The 26,165-nt window shown below is 44.1% G+C and overlaps 4 protein-coding genes across 8 annotated transcripts in view; 1 reads left to right on the top strand and 3 right to left on the bottom strand.

The window, feature by feature from the left end:
• Nucleotides 1-836: 836 nt before the first annotated feature.
• phex (phosphate regulating endopeptidase homolog, X-linked) lies at nucleotides 837-11,958 on the bottom strand. 2 transcript variants are annotated; one of them, XM_086066084.1, is made up of 23 exons: nucleotides 11,667-11,958; nucleotides 9,889-11,048; nucleotides 7,883-7,939; nucleotides 7,629-7,790; nucleotides 7,483-7,566; nucleotides 6,484-6,710; nucleotides 6,129-6,197; nucleotides 5,766-5,882; nucleotides 5,603-5,686; nucleotides 4,811-4,953; nucleotides 4,631-4,724; nucleotides 4,423-4,551; nucleotides 3,578-3,679; nucleotides 3,430-3,507; nucleotides 3,251-3,354; nucleotides 3,097-3,155; nucleotides 2,906-2,960; nucleotides 2,756-2,823; nucleotides 2,550-2,680; nucleotides 1,940-2,005; nucleotides 1,768-1,872; nucleotides 1,622-1,698; nucleotides 837-1,149 (listed from the first exon to the last, which is right to left on the bottom strand). In XM_086066084.1, the coding sequence occupies exons 2-23, from the start codon at nucleotides 10,016-10,018 to the stop codon at nucleotides 1,047-1,049; spliced, it is 2,244 nt and encodes a 747-aa protein (XP_085922210.1). In that variant the 5' UTR covers nucleotides 10,019-11,048; nucleotides 11,667-11,958; the 3' UTR covers nucleotides 837-1,046. The 2 variants fall into 2 exon arrangements, with proteins under 2 accessions (XP_085922210.1, XP_085922209.1); XM_086066083.1 differs by having other exon boundaries at nucleotides 9,889-10,036; nucleotides 10,119-11,870.
• Nucleotides 11,959-12,013: 55 nt separating this feature from the next.
• mbtps2 (membrane-bound transcription factor peptidase, site 2) lies at nucleotides 12,014-19,629 on the bottom strand. Its single transcript, XM_086066085.1, has 11 exons — nucleotides 19,345-19,629; nucleotides 18,681-18,829; nucleotides 18,354-18,492; nucleotides 18,130-18,233; nucleotides 17,656-17,783; nucleotides 16,597-16,715; nucleotides 16,347-16,527; nucleotides 15,690-15,787; nucleotides 15,423-15,618; nucleotides 14,508-14,583; nucleotides 12,014-14,261 (listed from the first exon to the last, which is right to left on the bottom strand). The coding sequence occupies exons 1-11, from the start codon at nucleotides 19,417-19,419 to the stop codon at nucleotides 14,039-14,041; spliced, it is 1,488 nt and encodes a 495-aa protein (XP_085922211.1). The 5' UTR covers nucleotides 19,420-19,629; the 3' UTR covers nucleotides 12,014-14,038.
• A 637-nt stretch (nucleotides 19,630-20,266) lies between these two features.
• smpx (small muscle protein X-linked) lies at nucleotides 20,267-25,505 on the top strand. 3 transcript variants are annotated; one of them, XM_086065772.1, is made up of 5 exons: nucleotides 20,267-20,356; nucleotides 22,564-22,612; nucleotides 24,154-24,240; nucleotides 24,363-24,519; nucleotides 25,066-25,505. In XM_086065772.1, exons 2-4 carry the CDS (start codon nucleotides 22,577-22,579, stop codon nucleotides 24,516-24,518), a joined length of 279 nt encoding a protein of 92 aa, XP_085921898.1. In that variant the 5' UTR covers nucleotides 20,267-20,356; nucleotides 22,564-22,576; the 3' UTR covers nucleotide 24,519; nucleotides 25,066-25,505. The 3 variants fall into 3 exon arrangements, with proteins under 3 accessions (XP_085921898.1, XP_085921897.1, XP_085921896.1); XM_086065771.1 differs by lacking the exon at nucleotides 20,267-20,356 and adding an exon at nucleotides 20,822-20,979 and having other exon boundaries at nucleotides 25,066-25,501; XM_086065770.1 differs by lacking the exon at nucleotides 20,267-20,356 and adding an exon at nucleotides 20,856-20,979 and having other exon boundaries at nucleotides 24,363-24,524.
• The window catches only part of cnksr2a (connector enhancer of kinase suppressor of Ras 2a), a 36,925-nt gene continuing 33,648 nt past the window's right edge, over nucleotides 22,889-26,165 (bottom strand). For both annotated transcript variants that reach the window (XM_086065758.1, XM_086065759.1), the window contains exon 24: nucleotides 22,889-24,202. In XM_086065758.1, the coding sequence (XP_085921884.1) occupies nucleotides 24,150-24,202 (53 nt within the window). In that variant the 3' untranslated portion in view covers nucleotides 22,889-24,149. The remainder of the gene's footprint in view (nucleotides 24,203-26,165) is intronic.

Genomic DNA, 26,165 nt, shown 5'->3' with positions numbered 1-26,165 from the left:
GCTTGCGGATTGTTGAGATGATTGGCGCTGGCAGGGTTGCCACAGATGCAGGTCATTAACGCTCGGCGCACCCCCGCCCCCCCGCCCGCCACTCAAACGCACAATCGCATTCAGGATGACCCCGATAAGAGAGACAACACGATGAGTTGCCATGGCAACTGCCGGCATCCCGAAGAGCCACACGATGCTGTGCGTGCGTGCGTGTAATAAATGGCCACTAATCAACAACCTGCTGTGACACACAAAAACAAACCGAGGTTGAAATAAACGCAAAGAGAAAAGTGCTTTGTTCGAGCAGCTCTCGGTTACGTGGCCAAATTCGAGATTTGCTTGCAAATTGAATATGAAGACTGGAGAATATTGATGAGCTCATTCATCCGCTCGTAATCATCTTCACTTCCCGGTGAAAGGCTGCTGAGCCAGTTGCCATGGCAACATCTGGACGGCAGCTTCGGCTGCTTACAAAAGCTATCGGCACCACATATTCAAAGTGACCAAATTTTATTTTTCAAATTTAGAATAAATATGGAAATTCTCTTCTTTAACCCCCGACAATTAGCATAATATATTCAGATAAGTTTCAAGTGTAATACAGTCAGTACAAGTAATAGAAAAGTAATATCACAGTAATTATAACATTATTGTGAATACGACTTTTGTACTTAAGTAATCACTTAAAATGAGTGCTTATTAAACATTAATGCACGTCTTTGATTGTGAGATTTTTCTTAACTCCAGTTGACCAATTATGGTAAAATTGCTTTCAACATGATGGCGACATTAGAAAAAAAAAAAAAAATCAAATAAATTGCTCATCTTGTCGCTATGATGAGATATATATGTATATTAAAAAAAAAAAGTTTATTCCAAAATGACTCCATAATTATCATCATCATCATCATCATCATCATCATTTCAAGTCTGTCAAAGGTTCTGCTGCTCATACAAAGCCAAACGTGTTCGTGAATAAAAAAAAGCGTCAAAATTGGGCTCGCGGCAGCAGCGGCTACCTGACGGATGGGCGGGGCTCAGGCTCAGGTCAAAGGTCACCACACCCGGCAAGACTGCGCGCCTCTGTTCATCACCGACGAGTCGGGGCAGCTGAAGGCCTTGCTGAACTCGGGGAAGTTACTCATCGCGCCGACAACCCTGTCGGCGGGCGGGGGGGGGGGGGGCATAATCACATTGACGGCAAAATCTGGAGGCTCAGAGCTCACCATCATCAGGTTCAAATCCAGAAAAGTACCAAAAAAAACAGTCAGTAGTGAGAAATAAAACACAAGTTTGTCAACATGTGAAGAAAGCGAAGGCCTCAACGCAATTGACATGCAAAGTTGAGTGGCCTGAGGAACCTCACGCCATCCATCACCACAAAATTCACATCGATGCCGATTTTCTTGAAAAATGTTGTTGCTTTTGCGTTAGCCCAAATTAAACGGCACCAAGGAATTACGTTGGTGTGAGTTGAGGAACTTCATGTAGACAAAATGAGGAATGCCACTTGTGGAAGTTACGTACATTCTGTGAAAAAGCTGGGACAGACTCCAGCTGGCCGGAGAAGAAGAAGCGCCGTGGGAAATGGAAAAGACAACTGGAGTTCATGCACACTACGCATCCTCACCTGAACTTTGGAGGACTGTGCGCTCCGCTTTGTACTTGGTCCCTGGCGGCCTCGGGTCTGTACGAGTTGCAGCGGACCTGCGGGCACACGGAATGAGCGCATCAGACGCGCCGCGGCGCCCCCGGCTGGAGAGAACGCGTCCTTACGTGCGAGTAGCTCAGGAAGAAGATCTGGTTGTTGTCCAGTCCCACGCCGGGCAGAAGCGGCTCCTCCGCGCCGCCTCGGCTTTCGTCCACCCATCGCCGGTACGCCTGACGTGGAAAACATGGATGGGACCCGCCCGCCTCACCTCTGACGGCTACGCTAACGGGATCGTACCCTGAACGCTTGTCTTATTCCACCGTTGTCTGCGATGTTCTCCGCTAGCGTCCTCTTACCACGAACCTGCGCAACGCGCACAACAGCCGTGGCAACACCGTTTCTGACAGTTAGCTGGAGCAACTGTCAATGCTAATTGTTAGCTTGTCTAACCAGCTGACACAGCGAGTTGCTGCGATTACCAACGTTAGCATTAAACTAGTGCACATTCTAAAGGAAAAGTTATGTGATTTGTTTTATATTCCGGTACATAACAAGTGCGTCTCATTGTTTTACATTTAATGTGGCAGAAAATTGTTGTTGAGGGGAAAAAAAACATGTTTTTAAACATTGTTATCTATCTGCCAAATTGCTACATTGAAGTGAGGCAAAAAATGGATGGATGAAACCTAAAGTCGGCTGCCTCGTAAAAAGGTGCTTTGGGCAGCCTCTTGTGGCAAATTAGAGCATTACAGATAAAGTACAAAACATGCAAATATGGAACAGCAAATAGAAATTGTTTACTGTAAAATCAGAGAAGGAAGATTTGTACTTCTTACATGTTGTAGATAATTGTACCAATTTCAGAGAAGAACTCAAAACCAAAAAAGGGCATTAGTGACGTTCTCACGTTTAATCCCGCCTCTTCCCAGTAGTAGTCGTTGTACTGCTCCACCATGCACTGCGTCTTGTCCGTGAAGGCCGTCACCGACGAGTTGCTCCACCACTGGTCCAGGTTGCCGTCCTTGTCGTACTTGCGTCCTGTTTCAGCAAAGAACATTTAGAAGAAAAAACCCGGCATATTGTGGATATTTAAATGCTGGCCGCCGCGTTCACCGTTGCTGTCGAAGCCGTGCGTCAGCTCGTGCCCGACGATCACGCCGATGGCGCCGTAACTCAAAGACCTGCAAGACCACCAGAGGACGGGTTGGTCAAGCGAGGACGATGATTTCTCAAGTGTAAAATCGTGGAATCATCTCATCTCACCTTGGATATTCTTTCCCCCAGAAGAAAGGTTTCTGAAGCTCGCCAGCAGGGAACCCTGAGAAGCAAATGTTCTCCGCCGTCATTCTGAGAGCAGTTTCTCGTTATTTCCCCCCAGTTTGGTTAGCCTCCATTGCTACAAGCTAGCTTTTCTCTCCAGTTGCTTCAATAATGCAAGATGAAATCAATCTTACGGATCTGGTTGGTGGAGGAGCTGTAGAAGGCGTTGACCGTGGTCGGATTGGTGAACCACCTGCCGTGGGAGGAAAAAAAAAACGCCGTGAACTCTCTCGCTCCATTTCAGGAAGCTTTCAGCTTTCATGAGGAAAATGCTTGACGACGGCTCACTCTGTCCGCGGGACTTTCTTCCGAAGCCAGGCCACGTCGGCCTGAGCGATGAACTCCAGCGTCTGCAGCACGTTGCCGTAGTAATCGCTCTCGTTGAACCGCAGCTAAAAATGGAGGATGGGCGTGATCGTTGGGTTTCCGCGAGGCGCAATCGCGACAGAGCGAGTCACCGTGCCAACCTCCTTCAAGTCGTCATTGAGGTAGCTGTCGTTGCGGATGAACTCGGGGTAGCCCACTTTGGCCAGGACGGCGTGAGCCTGAGGGATGCCGGCACCGCACACCGAATGAGAACGGAGGAAGTCCGAGAGAAGCGTTCGGCGACGTCACCTTTTCGACGGCTCTCGTCTTGGTCGCCTCGTCCATCCAGTCGTTCTCTTCCTGCAGCATGTCGATGAACGCCCAGCGAACGCCGTCAATCAGCTCGTCCATCTGAGGAGATAACATTTTAGATTCTGCTTGCAACAAAAGGGGACTTTTTGGTCTTGCGCGGCAGGAATAACAGAAGAAAAGTCCACACGAGGCCCAAAGATGCAACCTTAACTCATTGACTGGCAGCCACTTTCACTGAAGCAACCACCTTCGCTCCGGCTGTTTTACAGAATATTGTGTTCTATTGCTATTAAAACATGGACGCTAACAAAAGAAAGATTAGTCTCTTCTTTCATCAGAAAAAAAGTACATTTATATCTGTTTCCGTTTTGCATTGATTAGCATTAGGATATAGCTAAGTTTCATCATTATTCACGTTCCCGGTGAAAACAATGCAAAAAAAAAAGAAAGAGCTTTTTGATCTCTTATACTCTGCTGCCACCTGCTGGCCCTTTTCATAATAACTCCCATTGCTCCAGCCGTTCTGTGCAGTTGAGAGGCTGCATCAAAGCCTTCTGTTGGCTCTAGCAAACATTAAAAAAAAAACATAAATATGTTTTTGGGACCATGGTAATATTTCAAATAGAAAATGTTTGTATTATTTTTGGGGAGCAAATGAGTTAAAATCCTCATAAGTCACTCAATGTTATATACAGCTGTCACGTCACAAGGTTACGTCCTTGCAAGTTCCTCCACTACACAAACAACCAATATACATCACACACACACACACACACACACACACACACACACACACACACACACACACACACACACACACACACACACACACACACACACACCATGTGTTTCTTATCCTCCTGAAAGTAGTTGTCGACAAAGAGGCGTCCTGTGGCGTAGATGAGCGAGTTCTCGATGTAGTTGATGCACTTGTCCCAGCGCGGTGTCAGGGACGTGGTTCCCGTGGTTACCTGCCCAACGCAAAGCCGGGTCGTTCATAACCATCATCATCATCATCATGATCGTGTTTCCGCTGTTAACGGCGCTGACCCTGGCATAGTCGAGGTATCGGTAGAGGAAGCGGCGGCTGAGGGTGGTCAGCTTGGAAAAAACTAATCTCCACTGCACGTAGTTAGCAACCGTCCTGCAGGAAGGCAGACATTCATCATGTAAGATCATTAGTCGCTCTGATTGGCCGCAATGAGCGTGCGTGCGTGCGTGCGCGCGTGCCTGGAGTCTGTGGCGTTAAGCAGCTTGACAAGGTCCCTGAAGTACTGCGGCGCTCGTACGATGACGGCCTCCGAGGAGGTGATGACGCGAGACGGGTCGCTGTCGGACTCCGCGACGGACTTGACGAAGAATAACCAGTCCAGCTGCACCGTTCGATCGCGTCGTCGTTTGAATATTGACGGACAAATATTCATAATAATAAGACATTTATCTTGTATAGCGCTTTTCAAGGTCATCAAAGACGCTTCATGGAAAGATAATGGATGCAAATGGAAGATAATCAAGCAAAAGGGAGACACAATTACACAAAAAAGTCATTTCCAGATTTTTTTTCTGGCATGTAAAGAACCCTGAAAACAATAAAAGTTATTTTTCAAAACATATAAATGGCAAACTGGTCATTTTGCCACAGCTATTTATTTAAAAAAAAACAAAAAACTTTGTGAGCATACGAGAACAGTGGCTAATAATAATTTAGTAATTTAGTGCCACAATATCATAAAAAAAATGGCACAAAAAATGTGTTTCAATTCTCAATCATCAAGTCAATTCTGCAAAGGTTCGATTGAGGAAACTGGACTCATTTTTGTTATTTTTTCCAACTTTAATTATACTGTTAGGTTAACGATTATCATAAAAACAACTGATTTGGGGACCAAAACAACTATAACTAAAAAAATGATGACATTTCCAGGGGGAAAATAATGTAAAGAAGCCTGAAGTGATGCACATCAAAACAAAACTAAAACATACCAAAGCAACAGGTGAGTCGAGTTAAAAGAAGGAACGTACCTGCGGTAAGTGGCGCTGCAGTCGGGACAACGTGTATCTGTTGTACATGTTCTCGCTGGTGCGGTTCTCGTAAGGAATCACGATCTGTAGGAGGAGGGGACAAATGTGTACATGTGCCGTTTGGTCCCCGTTTCAGACATTTGCTCCCAAATGTGGTCTTTACGTGAGCCAGTTTGGTCTCAAAGTCCAGAACTTTCTCCATCTGGACTCGAGCTGCTTTCTGGGGAGCGCCCAGCATGACGGCCGTGTCCACCATCAAGCTCAGCAAGGCCGCACGGTACTGCACACAAACACATACACCATTGATCATACACTTTTGCTTATTGTGGATAGAAAAAGTCTACACACCCATCTTCAAATGCTAGGTCTCATTAAAAAAAAAAAAAAAAAAAGATAGCGCCTAGACTTTTCCCACTATTAATGTGACCTCTAACCTGCACAACTGTATCTAAGAAAAGAGATATCGTTGCAAAAGTGTTCAATCACATACAACTAATAAAGTTCAGCTGTTCTATTAGCAAGTCACCGTCTGCGCAGCAGAGGAGTTGGTGATGTAGTCCTCCCTCGACGGCAGACACAAGGAGGCCTGATCCAGCTGGGCAAAAGAAAAAAAGAGAACGTGGTAAACACGCGTTGACGTCTGGAGACCGAGCGTGTGTTTGTTTGTTATCACTGGAGCAGAAAAACTCAAAACGAAAACAGCAAAACAACATGCGGCTTGTTGAACCTCGACAGTCCATCCGTCACATTCAGATACCTCGCATGCTTGCATGGATCACCTGGGGGGGGGGGGAGCAAAACTCCCAGAATGCACCTGCACAACAATTTCCCACTCGATGACAGATAAAACGGCCAAACATGCCAATGAACTGCGTGTCCACCTTGATGACGTATTTGGACGAGTTCTTGTCATCAGGGGAGACGAACATTCGGATGAGGACGCTCTTGCTGTGCTGGTTCCTCATGCGGGCCAGCGTCCTCAAGAGGTTCCAGTCCTGCTCCGACCAGCGGAAGTGGGCGCCGAGGCCGTCGCCCAGCACGGGCCAGCGGAAGTCAGGCAGCTGAAGCGTCCTCAGCACGGGCTGGGCGTCCACGTCCTCCAGTAAAGCTGGAAGGAGCAGGAAACATACGGCAAAGGCCAAAATGCACTTTGACAACGACAATGGCTTAACTACCGTTTTGTCATTTTGAGGTCACGCACAGCCATCGAGACAACAACCGTCTTAATCACAGCCCCGACTCCCGCAGCCACATTGAATATTCACAATCAGGAAAATACGGCTACGTATTTTTCACAATATTATTTCACTTTGTCAAATCATGTTGTATTTTTCTCTCCTGGCATATGTGTATTTTTTTTTGTTTATGTATTTTTATTGAATATTTTTTTCCCCTTAAATGTGTATACCTACTATAATATTTTTTCCAATTGCAACTAATATATTTAGGTATTCTTCATAATATCTGATATATAATTTTGCAGTATTTTCATATTTGTCTGTCTGTCTGCTGTGTACTTTTTGTAAGATTAATCATCATTTGTTTGTTTTTTTAAAACCATTTCTTGCTTTGCAAGTTTCCTAATATTATTTTACGTTTTTATTATTATTTTGAAATTGTTATTTGTCTAATAGCTTTATGATTCACATCTAATATAATATGCTGTAATGTTCACATATTTTTTGTATTAAATTCTTATATTTTTTTCTAATGGTTGTATTTTTTCTAATATAATTTAGTTTTGCCAAATATTTTAGTATTTTTTCAAGGGGTAAAAAAACTCTTGATGGGAAAAAAAAAAGCATCAGAAGCAGGTGTAAAATTTGTAGTGGTTTGGCCTTGACGGAGGTTTCGCGTCGTCGCTTTTGTGTGCGACTCACTCTCGTTTATGCAGGAGCGGTAGAGAATCTTGGCCTTGGTCACCGCCTCCAGCTCGTCGGCTTCACCGCGAGCTTCCAGTAACTCTGAGGGACAAAAGCTTTCATCTTGCAACTGCACTTTGTCAACTCATGAGGCTCTCTCGTACCTTTGAGTCGCACGTCCACCTGCTGGCGAAGCCACGGGTAGATCCCGAACGAGGGCGAGTCTTCGGGAATGGGATTGTTCTCCAGCCAACCGCCGCAGGAGAACGTGTAGAAGTCCTCGCAAGGGTCCACCGATTTGTCCATTTTGCTCAGAATAGCGCCAGCTAGAGAGAAATCAGCTTTACTTTTAGTTATCTTGCACGATGAGGCTGCTCAAAATGTATTGGGGGGGGGGGGGGGATAGTGTTGTTCTCACCTGCCTCAATGCACTCCGGGCTCAGACAGAACTCCTGCTGCTTGCTTCTTTGGGAAACTGAAGGAAAATGAAGATGAGGCCACTTTGCCAACAAATGGCTGGGGAAAACATGCAGGGGTACCTAATATTCTGACCTGCCCTTTCCATCATTTCCTGGCCAAAGCGATTGGACTGTGATCAGGAAAGGCCTCAGGGAAATCGTCCCTTTGAACCGATTTGTTGAAAAAGCCACAAAGGGCACATTGTGAGGTTGCATCACAGCCTCGCAATGCGTCATTTCGGGATGTTGCAATATGACAAATTGTGGAAAGTCATCCAGTGGTTTTGGAGCTGACTGGTACTTTACTGCCCTCTCTTGGTTCGGAGCAGCAATGCACAACTTTTCCAAAACGTTACTGGATTTGACTTGAGGTGTCGCTGATGCATTTCGGTGGACAAAAGAAGCTGCCAAGTGAGCGAAACCGGTTTGGCAAACGATGAGCAGAGCAGAGCGCAGCTTCGCTGACCTCTGACCTCTGACCAACCTCCAACTCGCCTCCACCAAGCGCGCCAACGCAAAAACAAGAAAGAAGTGGAACACTTGGCATTCTTGTGTGCGGTGACACGCATGGCGGGAGACGGGAGGGTTTGCGGTGGAGTGGGCGTGCGGGCGAGTGATTGCGCCGCATCACGTAATTACACTTTAGCGCCGCCGCAAGAATGCGTGACGTGCACGCACGCACACTTGAGCAGAACATCTAAATCCAAAAGTTGCTAAATATAACACAATTTTTGAGATGATGTGAATGTTACTCAATCTGCTTGTTTAAATGTCATCACGGTGGCACATGTTTAAAAACAAAACAAAAACAAAACAAAACAAAACAAATCCCAATGTGACCCGCAACATCATAAACAAGAGTTGGATACTCTATCATTAGAAATTTGGTGCCTCCCAAAAAAGGCATCCTGTTCAACAGTGGCATATCATCACTGATAGGCGGAAAACCCATATGTCCAAATATGGTCAATATCCCTGAAAAGATATTATTGGTCCGTCCCCCACATCAATTGTTATTTTTCTGCCTTATTAACTAATTAAAAGTGTGGAAAATGAATTCAATTAACTGTATTGGACACCAAGTAACACATTTAGTGAGTTGAGAGGAAAAAAATTACGAACTGGTATAATAAATATAAATGAAGTGTGTATATAGTTTGTTATTTTTCATAGTTTGATTTTATTTCTTTTTGACTTTCGCTTTTTTTTCTTTTTTCCGGTTAGTTTGACTTTTTTAGAGCAAGTTTGTTCATTTTTATTATGTATAATTTCAACTTCCTGATGGCCACCATGCCCGACTGTACACATGGTTGGTTTGGATCCCCACTTGCGTGATTGTGCGAATGGTCTCTATGATTGACAGGCGACCAATCCAGGCCGTACCCCACCTCCTGTCCGAAGTCTTCAGTCGGTGACTCCGAACAGGAGAAGTGGAAGAATAGTGGCTGGACAACGGCGCTCACTTGGGCGTGCGTGAGGCAGGAAACACCCTGGACTGGTCGCCAGCCAGTCGCCCGTCCACATATGGACAAACAACCATTTGCACTGACAATTTATAGAGTTTGTTGTTTTTTGTAATGTGGGAGTTTGGAGCCACTCGAACTCAAGACTCTGCAAACTGCGAGGCAGGTTTGCTAAGCACTCGTCCACCGGTCTGCCAATTTAATGCTTGAGCAAATCCCAACAGCAAAATTCCACTCAAGCACTCCTTTGCATGTTTTTCCCGTCCCAAGAGGCCTCCCAGAGCGAGCGGGCGAGCGTCGGTGGGTGAGGCCGTAGTGCATGTCGCATGTGGGCGTTTTGAAACCTTAGAGCAACCAGAAATAGTCCGACACCAGCCAGGACCTCATTTAGTCTGCATGTACTCTACTCTTGGCCGTGCACTTTGAATTCCTCGCAAATTATAACGCAGCGTGAGGGCCAGTGCAAGTGTGTGTGTGCGTGCGTGCGTGTGTGTTCGACTCACCCACTATGAGCGCAAGCAGCAGAATCCCGCAGAGACACGCGCACACAATCAACGCCGTCCTGTAGCGCCGGCTTTTGCCCCGCTCGGGTTTGACCCCGCCACCGCTTCCACTTAAATGTTCTGCTTCCATAATTGATAAGCTGACACGCTTATGAAAAAATGGAAACAAAACAAAAACTATGAGGATGCTATAAATGAGGTGGGATATGATTGTGAGAGGTTGCTCTTACCTTCTGGTCGGCTTTCGAGTGTCACTCTGAAACTCCTCCAACTTCTGTCGGCTTCTTCAACTGCTCGCCCCTCCCGGAGTCACTCCTCCCTCACAGTGTGTGTGTGTGTGTGCGTGCGCGCTTTTGTCTTTGATACATTGTGGGGCCCATACACGCGGGTTTTTCCAGGTTTAACTACCATTGTGGGGACCGACTTGAAATTGTGGGGACATTTTGGTGGTCCCCACCCCCCGTCCCAATTTTGATCCAGTGGTTTCTTTATTTTTTTGTATTTCCGACTCAACACTTTCATACTACTTATTTTAACATATTTCATCTCCTCATACTAAATTAATGTGTTTATATTTTCAAATGTTCCTAATACATTTAGTTTTTATGACTGAAAAGTTATTTTTCTTTGCATTAATCCTGATGTAGTATTTCAGGATCTCCTTCAATATTATTTTACTGTACTATTATTATTTTTTGTATTTTGTCTTCTATTGTTCAATTTTTTTCTGATAATTTTGAATTATTTTCCTAACATTCTCCAGTACAATTTTTTTTCCATTGTCGTTGCCAATGCCCTTATTTGTAAGAATATTTTTTGTCCTAGTATTTTTGTCAAATACTTTCTTTTTTCCCAATATTTTCTTTTCCTAATAATGTCGGATTTCCCTTCCAAATATTGTTGAATTTTTGCTCGTATGCTTCGCTTTATCCTTTATATCTGTAACTGCCCCCCATCTGTCCCTGCTGGAGACAATCATCAGATGACACGTTGACTGATAGCCGCACTCTTCAATTAATTTGATGATGGCGCCTGGAACCCATTTTAAATCCAGCAGACAACAAGGCAAAGGTTGCCCCCCTCCATCTTCTCATCCCGCCGCGATTCCACACGTGCTCATTAGGGTTTGAGGCGTCGGCTGCAGTCCTTTTATAGACTTCCTGTGCGGCCAAAAGCATTCATTCATCGTCAAACATGGAGCGAGCGCGGCATCATCGCTTATCAATGTCACATGATGTGAAATATTTTCCTCACAATTATTTAGTTTTGTTAGACAAATAGTGTGGATTTTTCATCTCGTGTTTGTATTTTTGAATATAGTGGGGGGTCCAATATTTGTCATTTTTTTCTCAAACATTTTTTTTTTTATTTCCTAATTTTTACATTTATACATAATTTTTTTCATAATGCTGTTTAATACGTTTGCATTTTTTCATCTAATATGTGATTGAATTTGAAAGTGTTTTGATGTTTTTTCTGTCACGTGTTTTCCATTTGATATTCAGGTGGGTTTTTTGTGTAATTCAGTAAATTTTTTGGGTCTACTATCGTTCATTTTTCTGCCTAATATTTTTTGCGTGTGCCATTCAATGTGTGCGTTATCCCAAAAATGGTGCCTATTTTTTAAAGTAATTGTCCTTTTTCCTTCTCTACCCGAGCAAAGTATTTTTCACGACTAAGTGGATGCCATCAAATCAACAAGGTGATGAGAAAAAAACGTGTTTCGGGTTCAAAGATGCAGATCGAGCAAGTGGTGGGAAAACGTTTTGAGTGCCAACCTTGAGATTTGCAAAGCTCCATCAACACCTCGTTTGTCTTCTTGGCGTCGTCGTCCTCGAACACGTTGAGCCAAAACCTCCGCGGGCTGTCGTTAGGGCGAGATGAGCAAACACGCACGCGTCGAATATCGGGAGAATCGGCCTTCAAACGCTATCCCAACACAAACATCAGGATCGCTCGGCATCCGTCCGCACTCGTTTCCTTCATTAAGCTTCTTTTTTTCCCTGTTTTTTTTAAACCTGTCAAAAGGAGGACGCACAAATATTTAAGCATGGTTAAAACTACAGCCGCCTTCAATTAATCTCATTAAAAGCTGCATCATCGAATGAACGCTGAGAGTCAACAATCAATTTGAAAACAATGGCAGCACTTTATTGAAGAGCGAAAGACATACAGCGGCACACACACGCGAATGGGTGCAGGCTTCGGCCAAGTCGGATTTCTCTTGTGGAATCAATCAAATGTGTTCACTGGGAATGGTCTTACCTTACCTGATCTGATTGCGTGTGTTCAAATGGATTGGACAAATGCTTCCAATCCGGATCCAAACGGGATGAAAACAGGAGTTGACAATATGTTGCTGACTCTGCCTACACGCGATTCCGTTCATTCCAATTGACGAGATATTGTTTCCCCTTTTTTTGCCCATTAGAAAAAAACTTTATACACAGGTGCCTTGAGAGATAAGTTTAACTCCAGTATAAAACAGACATATGGCTACTGTCGTGGAGAGTCAGCTCCTCTCACTGTTGGTCAGCACAGCATGATTAGTTGTTCTTCGCAGAAGATAAAGAATATATGCCCGTTGGTATTGTTATCTTTCTACATGTGTTGCTCAACTCTCTCAATACATATGACGTATCAATACGTCATAAGCTTTTTTTCTTTCTTTTTTTTTAATGCAAGAGTGTCCGGCGCAGATTCTGACGGAAGGATTAGGCTGGACTGCAATGTTATTTAAAAGAAACGGCCAGCAGGTGGCAGCAAGTATAAAATCAGCCAGTATCACGCAAGGATCTTGTTGTAGAAGAAGAGAAGCAGGAAGCGTAGATTGGGACTGGGATTGTCATCCGTCACTACTCGCGTGTCGTGGAGCAGCGAGGAGGAAGTAGAAAATAAGCGATCAGCAGAACAAAACAGTTAACCCTGCATGATTGCTTTTTGGCTTAAAAAAAAGCATCCTCATCGGCTCATCAAAGCATAACGGCGGCGATCGAGTTGCTGCACGTCAAGGAATGACGCTTCGCACGCAACGAGCGACTGTCGAGCGACGATCCGCGGGCTTAACGGCTCCTTTTGCCGGTCAGAGCTGCAGTTAAACCAGTCAATTGTTCATGTGCAATAAAGTGTTATTTTGTTATCAAAAGCACTTTTTGGAACGTTGAAAACATTATTTAGAGGTTTGAGCTGTTGCAAATGAAAAAATGGTCGTGTTAAAGTCCAAGTTTGCTTAAAATGTTTGTTTTACAAAAAGCTCATTTTCCTACATTTTTTTTCTCAGGAAAAACTTGGCAAATATTCTAACGCTGATAACTACTGAACACTTCTTTTTTTCTGACGAAAGAAGAGAATCTAGTCTTTCTTTTGGCTTGTTCCATGTTTAAATAGCAATAGAACATCGCGAACATCGAAGGGGGTTGCTCCAATGAAAATGACTGCGATTCAATGAGTTAAAGGCTAGCAACACCGCCACATAGATGCTAACTGTTAGCCTATGTGTGGTTTCTCATTGTACTGCATGTTAACAATAAGCCAGTGGAGGCTATGTCGTTTGTTTAAAATAAGACGTGTAATTCTCTTTGCTTTGGTTGACCTTGAGCTGCGAGTGGCAACAAACACTTTAAAAACTTTTTTTTCAAAAACATTTGCAATTTCTATCTGCCAAACCGCCACTTGCCGACTTAGGTGGGTGTGGCAATCAGCGGTACTTCAACTTTTTAAGTTGCGATGAAGTGAATCGAGTCGCTGACTGCCAGACGGCACACGTGCCTCAAGTTGGCCGTTCACGAGTCAAAGAGGGGGAAAATAACAAATAAATCAAAAATGAAAGCTATCAGTCAATCAGTGGGCTCATGTCTGGGAAAATGCATCTCAAGGCACCGCTGTATAACAACAACAAAATTCCATGTCAAAAACAAAGCAAAGAATGTCATTGGACAGCCAGTTAAATCATTTTTTTTTAAAAAGTCTATAAATTAGCAGGTCAACCTTAAACATAAATGTTGCGTTTTCAATGCAAGGATGTGTCTTTGATATTTTTTTGTCCCGCGTGGATGATTGACAGCTTAAAAGGCAAACCTGCGGGCAGCCGAGTAATGTCGTCTCTTCACAGTTTGCCGGCGCACTGGCTGGCAATTGCGGTTTCTTTCTGTTACCGCGCCGTCACCATCCACAGGCCCAGCGCCACGTTGGCGGCCAGCAGGGCGCTGCCGGCCAACAGCAGGAAGAAGCCCATCAGCTCGCGCTTCTGCCGGTCCGGCACCACGCCGGCCAGGGTGGCCTCCAGAAAGGCGTTGAGCATCCACTGGCCGTCCAGAGCGAAGCACGGCACAGAGTTGACCACCGCCAAGGCGCCCGACAGGGAAAATACGTACCTGGGAGGCAAGCGAGATAAGGACTTCCAAACTCAAAAGGTCTTTTGAGTTTTCTCACCCCAGAGCTTCCACGAGACTTTTATTACTTTTTCTTAAAAAAATATATACAAGTTTTTTGTCAGTTGAGGTCAGCCGTAGTCAACCGCCTTCCTGCCATCCCAAAGTATCTCGGTGCCTATTGTTTACAAACGTTATACAAAGGTCGAAGAAAGGTTTGACTTTTTAAGGCAAGAGGAAAAAGGATACTTGCAGAATGTCTCCAAGAAGACGGGCAGATCCAAATGCAGGAAACCAAAGCGGGGCACAAAGTTGGTCAGACTCACTGAGAAAGGAGGGAAGAAAAAAAAATTGTTACTTTGTGATCAACGGGAATACCGCTTCCTTCTCGGTGGTATTCTAAGCTACAGGGGAACCCTTCATTTCTCAGTAAACAACACAGAAATATGAATTCATTCAACAACAAAATGTAGCTTGTTGACCTTTTTCATAATTTGCAGCTTTGTAAGAAGTATTATGCTTAAGTTACTGTGTGGTCCAAGTACAAACTCATTTCATTTTTGGTGCACATCTGGATAAGCATCAGAATGGACCCTTCCTTTCTCATTAAAAAATATATATATATACACATCCTAATTTTTTTTTTATTTTTATAAATGCCACAATCACAACAACACGAAGGTTGTTTATTTGATTCCCAGGTGGTATTGTGCCAGTTCTCGTGTGGTCAATGCAAAAACGGTTCTGGATAAGATTTGACTGGATCTGCAACCTTTCAGCGAATAACTCATTTAAGAGAGAGAGAGTGAGCGAGCGAGCGAAAACCCTTACAAGAGCAGAAAGACTGTTTAGTGTTTATCTATTTAGTATGTTTTGTTGTTGTTCGTTTGCTTATGCAAAGGTTACTTAGTGGTCAATAAAAAACGTTTCCTTTTTAATTAAGCTGCACATGACCCCTATTTTCTCAGTAAATAAAGCACACATCTTGATCCAATTGTTTTGAAATAAACGTTACAACAAGAGGAAGTTTTCTTATCTGTTTGCTAAGATTTGTTGTCGTTTGCAGGATTACACAAAAGGTTGTTGATTTTTTTTAGCACAGATCCGGTCAGGCTACACTGAAGCTTTGCTGCGCTCCGAAATTCACGCAGGTATCTTTCATACCGGCGTGCTGAAGATGCGGCGGGTACCCGACGAACAACATGTGGGCTTCTGGGGGGTGCGCCACTCGAATGAAGCGGGTCTGGTTCTGCAAGGAGGGCGTAACGCAGACGCCGGGGCCGGCGTGAGCGTCGCAGTCGCGGTCGCTGAGGCACACCCGCGTGCCCGTCACCATTTTGCGCACCGGCATGCAGGCGTACTGCAGGCACAAAAAGTGAGTTGAAATGACCACGTGCGCCGCGAGAAATGATCCAGTCGTGCGTGTGCAACCTCTCTTTCGGAAGTGTGAGGTTTGACGTAAGAGAAGCAAAGGTCCGTCAGGCTGTTGTTGCTGCAGCAGTCCATCGTCCCGTCCAACCGCTTGAACGCTGCAAAGAATCCATTTGAAATCGGATTGTGATGTACGAGAACATTCAAGGCACAGTTGATTACATATCAACTTCAATCTGGTTTTTGACTATGACATTGTATGCTGTAAGATAAAAACATTACATAGCAAAAGTAATAATAATGTTTTTTGGGTTTTTTTAACTGGTAAAAATAACAGACTTTGAATGTGAACGAATTGTGAAATCCAACAAGGCCTAAGGGTTCATATAATATTGTTGTTTTGTGTTAGCCTTGGTTGCTGTGCGTCCCGCTGCCGTATGGTGTTCCGCAGGGTTCAACTTTGGGGCCCCTGCTGTTTCCAGTGCATTTGCTGCCCCTGAGTTCCATTTTAAGAAAGCAGGGTCTTTCCTTTCACTACAATGCGGATGACAGTCTGATTGATGTGCGGCGAAGAAAAAAGGACACTTTTGTCCTGTGTGGAGGAAATCAAAGCCTGAATGGCACTGGCAGAACGCTACAAATAAATATGAGTTAAGTTGAGTTGTGTGTACGCAAACCATAAGTACGCTTTTTTTGACGTGACGAACGCACACGAACCTCGCCCGTGAGCCCAGCTGGGCTGCAGCCTGGCAACGGGCACGCAATATCCCGTCTGCTGCACGTCAGCGAGGTGAGACAGGCAGCTGTTCCAGTCCTCCACCCCGGCGACGGGACACTCCTCCAGGGCTGTCACGATGTCCCCCGCCGAGAGGCCCCGGGGCCCGTCCGCCGCCGAGCCCTGACGCACACAAACGTCAGCTCGTAAACCCCCCAAAATGTTGCTAATTTATCACGCGGCCGCACCGACCTGCGCCACTTCAGTGACCAGCGCCCCCGCGCTGCTGGAGTAAAACGGGAACAGGAAGAACGGCAACAGGAAGAGGAACGCCAACGCCACCACGCACAACACAAAATTGTGCCACACTCCTGAGAGAAAACAAAAAATGTATTTTTTTTCTTGTTTTTTGATAAGAAAGCAGAAGCTGGCAAACCTCTTCATATTTGAACTCAACTAATTAAATATATTTAGCAAAATAAATAGAAAAATGTCACGTGTCCGTAAAAATGCCTTTTACTTTTAATATTTCTTATTAAAAATAAATCATCGAATTATATAAAAAATTACAAATCAAAATGTATTTAATAAAGTCATATTTTAATGAACCAATTCCTTGAGATAATGCAAATGCTGCAAATGGAGCAGGCTGATTTTTTTTTCTGAACTTCATCATAACCAAGAACAACATTGGCTTTATTTCAACCATTTAATGAAAACTCTTTTTTTTTTTTTTATTGTTGTCTCCACTTTTGGGATCAACACAGCTGCTTACGGAGGAGACAAACAGAGCAAAAGAATGTGGAGCACATGCAAAGCATTAAAGTTGCATCACTTTACACAACGGGCCTAAATAATGAAGGCGTCCAATTGTGAGAAACACGCCGAGCAAAGCTCAGCTGTGACCACAGAAGATAAATAAATACACACATCAGGAAAAAGCTAGACTGGCTGCTCTTTGCTGGCCTCTAGAGGGTTCAATGAAAAAAAGCCCACAAAGGCCACAATATTAGGTCAGAATACCATTAATCAAAGACCGGATTAAAGCTATCTCAAGTCGGTCATATAGAGAAAATGGATTTTAAATGTATTTACAAGTTAGCGAAAAGACTTTAGGGAATACATTTCCAAAACAAGATCCAAATTGTTGCTCCTTTTAGGATGATAGAACTGTTCAATTTTGAGTAGCAGCGGGGAAAGTCATGCGTGATTAACCGCCAATTTCATTTGCTTAACTGAAGGCTGAGCTGATTTGATGGAAGTGCAGATGAAGTGAAATGGAATGAATGCCGGCGATGTCGCGGCCCTCACCGGCACAAAAGATGCGCAGCTGCTGGGTGGGCGACACGATGTTGAGGTGTGTGGTGAAGAGGTCCACGAAGGCGCCGGGGTACACCACAAACACGAACATGCCGAAGCCGTTCACGCGCACCTGCTCCCTGTCGGCACACGCACACGCCGCCGACCGCAAAGCTTCAATCGAGACATTTGTTCATGACACTTCAGGTTTGATCAAAACGGCTTTTTCACTATGACATTTTCAGTGGGGCGGCTCCCTATTTATTTCTCTGTCCAAAATTTGGACACTGTTGTCCTCAAAAAACTGTTTTTTTGTTGTTGTTTTTAAATGCAAATAAACTGAGGATTTGTTAAAAGTAGAAGGTCTTCAACAGTAAACAGGAGTCAAGTTGCTTCGGGTCTACTTTTGTGGATTACTGAAACTCTACAAACATATTCAAACACGTGCTCATTTCCATGACAACAGATTGGGTGGAGCGCTTGTACCTCAATGCCGCCACCGCATGGCCCAGTTCATGTATGACACCGCTGAGCAACAGAGCGAGGAAGAAGTAGGCCAGATGACTGGTGGGTAGGTTGACACCAGGAATCTGAAAATGTTTATTTTTTCTTCAATTTAATCTAATTAGTCATTGAAAATGTGTGGGAAAAGAACAGCCTTTTTTTTCTCTTCACAATTCAAAACAGTTCTCACGATACACGATACGTACCACCACCTGCAAGGCCTGCTGGGCTCCGATGCGCGGATTGTCTGTGGTCATCTGAGCGAGGGTCTGCTGCAGCGTCTTCACCAGCAGCACAACAGACGCAAACATGGCCACCACACCGAACACCAGGCCACTGTTGAACCTGGTTGAGACACGCCAAGGTCACGCTGATTTACAGACGTATTCCGAGACCATACAGTTACACTGCAGTCCTGCCAGAGGCAGTAATGCACTTCATAAAATGGTTGCCAATTGCAGTACACAGCGCTGGATAAATTGGATAAATTGGATAAATGCCTCACTTGGCCTCAATGGACACTTTGGACTCACCACAGGTAGAGCGCTTGCGGATGAATGCGTGCGCAGTACGCAAACAGCCGGTTGAAAATGGTCGTCTGCCACCTGATGTGGAACGGCGACAGCATCAGGCCTCGTCTGGCCAGCCAGGACTCGTAGCTAATCCGATGTGTCGGCGACGACTGCAAAGTAATATTTCACTCGTCACGGCATCATGTATGATGAATCCTCTGGGCTTTTTGCCGGCCTCTTGTGTCAACCTTGCTTACTTTTCTTTTTTTTAAACCATTTTAGCTGTGCTAATGCAATTGTTAATGAACTTGACACAAGGGTAGAGTTTGTCCGATTTTGTCATTCCAAAATTCAGCTCTCTAAATAATATATCATTAATATACGAGTGTAATGAGAAGTGGGGTTTTCAGATTTGTACTCCTTACTTTGTTAAAATAGGCTCATTACTTTTTCTACCTCCGCGTTTGTTTTAATTGGATCAAAACGGGTATAGATTGTAATGATGTGTGTGGTGATGTACAAATTCTGCACTTTTTACGTAAATGAGTTGAATCGGCCGAGTCTTCTTTGGACTTCTACTGTTTTCCTACCAGCAGCGTATTAGCCCGTTAGCACGACGCTCGTGATTTCTGTCTTAATTCAGAGCTCGAGCGCAAATACAAGTGTTTGTTTTTGTTTTTTTTACCCGGAGCAGCGTGTCCGCCAGGTACACGGCGCACCAGCCGGCCAGCACACACACCAGCAGGGACACGGGAATCATGGTGCATTCGCTCCGTTCGGGGGAGGACACAATTAACCGCACTTCAGCGCCTCCGTGGCTCCCATGACGCGCGCCGACCGCCGCAAGTCCTGCTGGATAAAAAGATAAAACCGCCCTCACGTCTCAAAACGTCTTCATTCTAACCCTTGGTGGGAGTCAGGAGATGAAAAATAATCACAGCTCTTATACACTTCCGCGTTGCGGTGCTCCTTTTCTTCTTCGTTCAGAATGCGAATGCAGGCGAACAGCTCGCTATTGCCACCAACAGTAGAACGGCATAATTGCACACGCAAATATATTTCAGTTGAGCGACAATTTTGTTGTTGTTGTCGACTCGTTGTTTTAGATAATACACATGAAATGTATTGATAAAAATAACATTGTATAATAAATATTTTAAAATTGAAGGTAGAGAATAAGAAAACTATATACGAATGAAGTTAATTCAACTTTATTCCTAAAACACTTTAAAGCCAATTAGAGCTGAAAAGAAAGTGCTTATGTTTTTTTGTTTTTAATTTATGTACAATATAATACAAGTTCTAAGGGTGCGGTAGAATATATACAGTATAATACATATGAGAGCGTATACAGAAAATAGACATAATAGTTTTGCATTAGTATTTATTATTACTCATTTTGTTTAGGCTACTATGTAAATTGTCCAGCCTTCATCCTACTGCTGGCATTCTCTGCAGACTTGCCTTCTGGTGCTTTATTTACTCAAATGCTATAAGCAAAAGAAAATTCCGTTTGTGACGATGTGGCTGACTGTCGGAAGATCTGAGTCTGTGCACACAACCGTGCTTAAAAGTCATTCTTCTTGTTTAACTCTGGAACTGGAGGAGGAGCTTATTGTCTCTCTCGGCCAATGGGAATGGGCGGAAACAGGTCAGGTAGTCGAGGAGGACCTCATAGAGAGCAGAGCAGCAAGGAGGTAAGTGCCCTCTTACCTCCTTGCTGCACACCATTCACACACATTTACTTCTGCCACCACCATGATGGATGGCTGCACCAACATTGCGCATGCGTGTGTGTGTGTGTGTGTGTGTCTGTGAGCCGAAACAGAAGTGTGTGTCCATGCAGAACTAGGGCAGTGGCATTTCAAGCTTTAGAGCAGCTTTGGTTGTCTTTCCATCTGAGCTGAAATCAACACTTTTGTCAATGAACTCTGGTTTTGCGTTTGCGGTTGCTCATTCATTCATCAGAAGAGTTTGAACTCTTTAGGGCACACACACACACACACGTCAAAGAAGACATTCAAATACAAGCGAGAGACACTATCGGACTCAGTGTGACCGCGTGCGTGTGCGTGCGTGCGGATGGAAAGCAGGTCCCTTCTGTGTATCACTCTTCTATTTATAGTGAGAACAAATCCCAGATATGAGCGGAATCCTGCCACCACTTAGAGGCAGGAGGGAAGAGAGATGAGGCGGAGAGAGAGAGAGAGAAAGCGCGAGAAGGGAAGACATGGGAAGTTAGGAGGCAACTCGAGCGTGCGCGTGTGCGCGTGTGCAAAGTCAGCCCTTCAGTCAATGCAACTTTTTGTGTCGGCAGCAGGTACGTTGCGTCCGCTTTGCGGGTCTTCGTCCTCATTTCATAGATTGGAAATACATTTACTGCTCACTGGGGAGAAAAAAAACAAACATTTGAAGGTTTATTTGACTGTCGGCATGGTGTCAGATGCCAACCTCACGTGTACTGTGCGTGCGTGCGTGCGCGTGTCACGTCAAGGGCAGCGGAGTGTGTGATGAGTGTGTATTGTTGTCGTACAAAACAGCTCCCTGGAAACCCAGCCAGCGAGAGCCTTTCTGATGCCCCCCCCCCCAAAAGCTTGATAAGATAAATAGGCCATGGAAACTTTTAACATGACACGCCGCTTGGGCCGGCCAGCTGATGTGTGCGTGCGTGCGTGCGTGCGTTACTGTCAAACTAAACACAACAACCACGTAGCTCTGCTTTGCCAATATACATTCATGCAAATCCTAAATCCACAGACCGGCTAACAAAACTATCATACATGTGCTTGTAATACTCAAAAGGCATGTATTATTTATCTTCTGCAAAGAATAACATTAGTACTGTACGCTTACGTCAACTTTACTGATACTGTACAGCTAAGTGTATTGATCACTTTTGATCAGATGTGCTTGTGTTCCGACTGTCGTGAAGGTGTTTGTGTAAACTAGAGACCATTTTTTTTTTAAATGCCTGTGAACAAAAGTATGAGGACAACGACAGGAAGTGATCTATTAAGAGTCGCTCGCCCCCTTTGCAGCTGTAACAGCTTTCATTCTTCAGGGAAGACTTTCTGCTTGATTTTGGAAGCATGCGTGTGTGTGTGTGTGTGTGTGTGTGTGCGTGTGTGCGTATTTGTGTTCTTTTAAACCAAACTGATCCACGGATGCTTTTTTTGGCCTTTGCTTTGTGCAGTGGGAAAAGAAAAGGAAATTTTTCAAACAGTTCCCACACAGCTGAAAGCATGCAATTGTCCAACATGGAAAAAAACAAAACAAAACAAAAAACCTACAATTTAGGACAAACTAAAGGCGGTCGTTGAATAATTGATTGCCTCAATACTGTTTGTTTGTTTGTTTGTTTTTCGTCCAAAGGACTTGAAAGAAAATCTTCCTAACACGTTTTGCAAATGATCCGGAATGTCGCCAGGGCAGCACAGTAGCCTAGTGGTTCATGATTCTGCCTCGCAGTTGTTAAAATCTCGGCTCAGTCACGTTGGCTTCCTCGCACATTCCGAAAACATGCTGGAAGTAAGCGCGTTCGTGCCTCACCCGGGGCACGAACGCGTTGAACTGCAATATGTAGGAAATGGTTGGATGGAAATTGTCCATATGAACGTTTGCTGTGCCTTGCGATTGGCTGGCGACCAGTCCAGCCTCCGTCCACTTTTCTCGCCGACAGTCTGCTGAAACTGAATTCTTTCATTGTGTGTCCTCTCATCAATGATGCACACGACAGTTCCTCTCGACCTGCCGCTCCGTGCGGGGGTCGCTAGGCAACTGAAATGCTATCCCGGGACGGAGAAAGCCCGCGGAAGCACAGCACACACACACACACATGCAGTACGCACACACACCGTCACATATCCACAGCTAAATGTCTGCCTTCTCTCTCTGCTGCCTTCAGGTCAGAGGCGATTATGTCTAAACCTTCGTCCAACGTCAAGGCCCTGCAGGTAAAAAAAATAACGATAAAGTTTACTGGAGTGCGTCTGTATGTGCTTTAAAATGAGAAATGTGGTCAGGAAAAGATAAAGAACGTATGCGATTGTGTTTTTGTGGAAAAGGCTCAACATGTATCAGAAAAACTAAATTCGGCCCTGAGCCACTTGACCCTGAACCTGAATTTGTTTACTGACGGTGACTGGGCTAACATGCTAAAAACAAAATCGAAGAGTCAGTTTGTGTGCATTTCAGTTTTTCACTTTATTAGTGGCGGCGGCAAGTACACATCCACTTGCAAACTGTTGCAAAGAGGCTTTTTGGAGTTTTAGTGCATCAGCGTTTGAGCGAGGCAGAGCGCATATGGCGGCGGCGGCGGCGGCGTATTGTCGACTACGTATTAGTATCGTCACGTCATGTTCGATGGCTGGTCACGGCTTCTCGTCTCGCTCCGCTTGCTTGTGCTCGTTTGCTCGTCTAACCATGAGTCGTCATCTTTTTTCTCTCCTTCCGTCATTTCAGTCATACAGAAGAACAATACAAATAATAACAATGCTAACAATAAAAAAGGACATTTTTGATGACGTCTGCACAACTTATATAAATACGTAAACATGTTTTAAATACACAATTTTTGCTTTTTTTCAGCTTTAAAATGATGTATGTTTCAGTGTCTGCTTTAAAATCTCTTCTTAAAACTTATTATCAGATTAGATGTCACAAAATGTCCAATTGAAGCTCCTCAACTCACTTCAACATAGTTCATCGGCACCAAGATGCCACAAGATGGCAGGAAAGCAAACCTCAAATATGTGCGTGTTCACCGTATAGACTTTTCAATCGCTTGTATAAAAATATTTGTTGGATCATTTCTATAATAACCACCCCGAGTGTCATTTGGAGGATGAAGTGCTGCCTTCGCCAGGGAAAACACAATCCAAGCTGCCAGGGCAGCTCGGTTGTAAAAGATATCCTTGGTGTATTTTGATGAAAGCATAACACTTATGTAAGCAAAAACTAAATTCAAAAACACTTAATGCCATTTAGCAAAATACTTTTGTATGCTTTAAATATACCTTAAAAATGACATCACAATAAAACATTCAGATATTTTCAAATATAACTCCTTGTGTCATGGACACAAGGAGTTATTTTCTTGTCCTTTTTTGTCAACAAAACAATACAACTTATTGATGACATATATACTTGGTTGGTCTTTGGTTGCACCCGGCGGAATGTTAGGCGATGATTGTTAACGGCACGTGGAAGTCATTGAAGCAAACATGCTGCGGATCGACTCTTTCCCTCTGGAACTTTCTTGCATCCAACATAAACTACTAACAACGGAAATTGTCTGCGAGACAACCCCCACGTGCGCACTTTTCACAATGTACACATTGACACACGCGTGCAAACGCTTCACAGCCAAATTGGACACACTCATACACGAGCTCCTTTTAGGGGCAAGACTGGAGGATTGTGGGTCAAGGCTAGAAGTTTGTGGACACGCGCACACACCTCCGTTTCTTATTGGCTGGTTCTTGCTGTCCGTCAGGCTAATCTGAACATCCCGATGGGAGCGATGCGTCCGGGGGCGGGACATCCTGCGAGGAGGAAAGAGGAGACGGGAGACACACAAGAGGTAACTTGAGCTCAATATATTCTGAACTTGGATCTGACCTCCACCAAGGCCAAACAATCCTAATAGGATCCTGCAAACATTCATTCAAGCGCACTGTAATGTGATCACGTTTCCCCCCCCAGGCCCACTCGCCGACGGAAGCGCCGGGCGACAGCACGCAAACGCCGCAGGAGGAAAAAAAGACTTTGCCCGGCGCTGTCAAACTGCCAGGCCCAGCCGTCAACCTCTCGGAGCTGCAAAACGTCAAGAGCGAATTACGATGGGTCACCAAGGAATAACGTACGGTCAGCAGGAACCTGCATTTCAAGATCCCACTTGCGCATACCACTGTCCCGTTCAAAAACAGTTCACATTTCGGATGTGCACTTTCACTGGTAAAAGTAAAATCCACTTTAGTGGACACACTCAAACAGCCTCAGTGTTCACAAACGTAGCAGTGGTACAAAAAAAAAGGTCATTTTGAAAGATTTTCTTTTCTGTGTCGAGGCATCAAATGTCAAGAGTTTTGGGTGTGAAAACTGGCCAAAAGTGACCCCAACCGTACGTGTGCATGGCTTTTAATAAAGGGTCAGTAAGATGCTGTGTCGTTCAGTTCCACAAGAGGGCAGCGTAGCCTGTTGCACGCGCTTCATGGTGTGGGCGGGCCAGGCTGAGTCAGGTGCTATTTATAGCTCGGAAAAGTGAGCGTGTCACATATAAGTGTGTGTTTGGAGCCTCTGCTGCAACTAAATAAGGCCAGACAAGTGTGAGAGACACATAATAAACATGTTGAATGATGCCGCATCGAAAGTCAGCATGATCATCTTTGTATTATTTGTCTTTTAGGACCGGCGTCCAGGGGGCGAGGAAGGACAACCGACACTCGCTGGTTACCATGGCGATGCGACCATACATCACAACGTCAACAAACTTTCAATCGAGAGTCACCCAACAAAAATCTGCTTTCGCCTCTTATAGTTTATTTGCTGCTAAAATCAAACCCAATTCTTAGGCTGCAATCCCAATGTATGATGCGGTTCTATTTCTATGGCAGAGACTTTGAGCGACTTTGCCTAACTCCAGTTTTTGGGCCTTTCAGTCGATGAAGATGAACCACAAAGACAATTTATTCTTCCGTTCTTTGACAACTTTTCAACATTTGATCTGTAAATGGTTACCTTTCAGTTCAAAGTGTTCTACTTTTGCATGATTTTGGTGTCGTCGTCGTCGTCTGCGGGGGAAATAAATGATCTTGGTTCAATGGCAATCAAAATGAAGTTATTTGTATTAACGACCAGCAAGTTAGCATAGGCCAGTATAAGATTGTGACGGTTTGATCATTTAACAAATATGTTTGCAATATTGCAATTGACTGTTTGCAGGGTTATTATAGTTTGGGATTTTTCATAATAGTTAGTCTATATTTCCTTTTGGCTGATGTTTTTTTATTTATTCATTCAGTATGCTTTATTTCATTTTAAAGCAGGTTAGTTTTTTTGTTTTGTTTTAGTATTAGCTTTAGTTTTTCTTAATAGACATAAGTTATACTTTTAGCTAATCGTTGTTAGGTTGTTTTTTTTACAAAACATTTTATTTTTATTTTTATTAATTAACGAAAACGTTTTTTACTTATTTTTCGATTTTTTTGTTAATTCTAACTTTCTGAAGCTCACTTCATCAAATTTGGCTCGCAAAAAAAATTAAAAATAAAGCAAAGTAAATGGCAGCTCGTAACTTGAGAAAGTCACAAGTCAAGGTAGCGCCGTATTGTTGAATTCTTGAGTTCTTGTTTTCCATCTTGTTTATGTTGTAGCCAGTGAGTGTTACGTATATTACGTCTTGAAAGAGTTGGCTTAAGTCGGCAAATCCACCGTGTTTAAGAACCATCCAAATGTACCTCTTTTAATGGCGATCAATCCATCATCACTTCACATGCCACACACACA

The sequence above is a fragment of the Leptonotus elevatus genome, chromosome 21, assembly GCF_054856555.1.
Source record: "Leptonotus elevatus isolate MCC_2025b chromosome 21, RoL_Lele_1.0, whole genome shotgun sequence".
In the NCBI taxonomy this organism is placed as follows: Eukaryota; Metazoa; Chordata; class Actinopteri; order Syngnathiformes; family Syngnathidae; genus Leptonotus; species Leptonotus elevatus.
The sequence above is the reverse complement of the archived record's forward strand: the minus strand, read 5'-3'. Positions and strand labels throughout refer to the sequence as shown.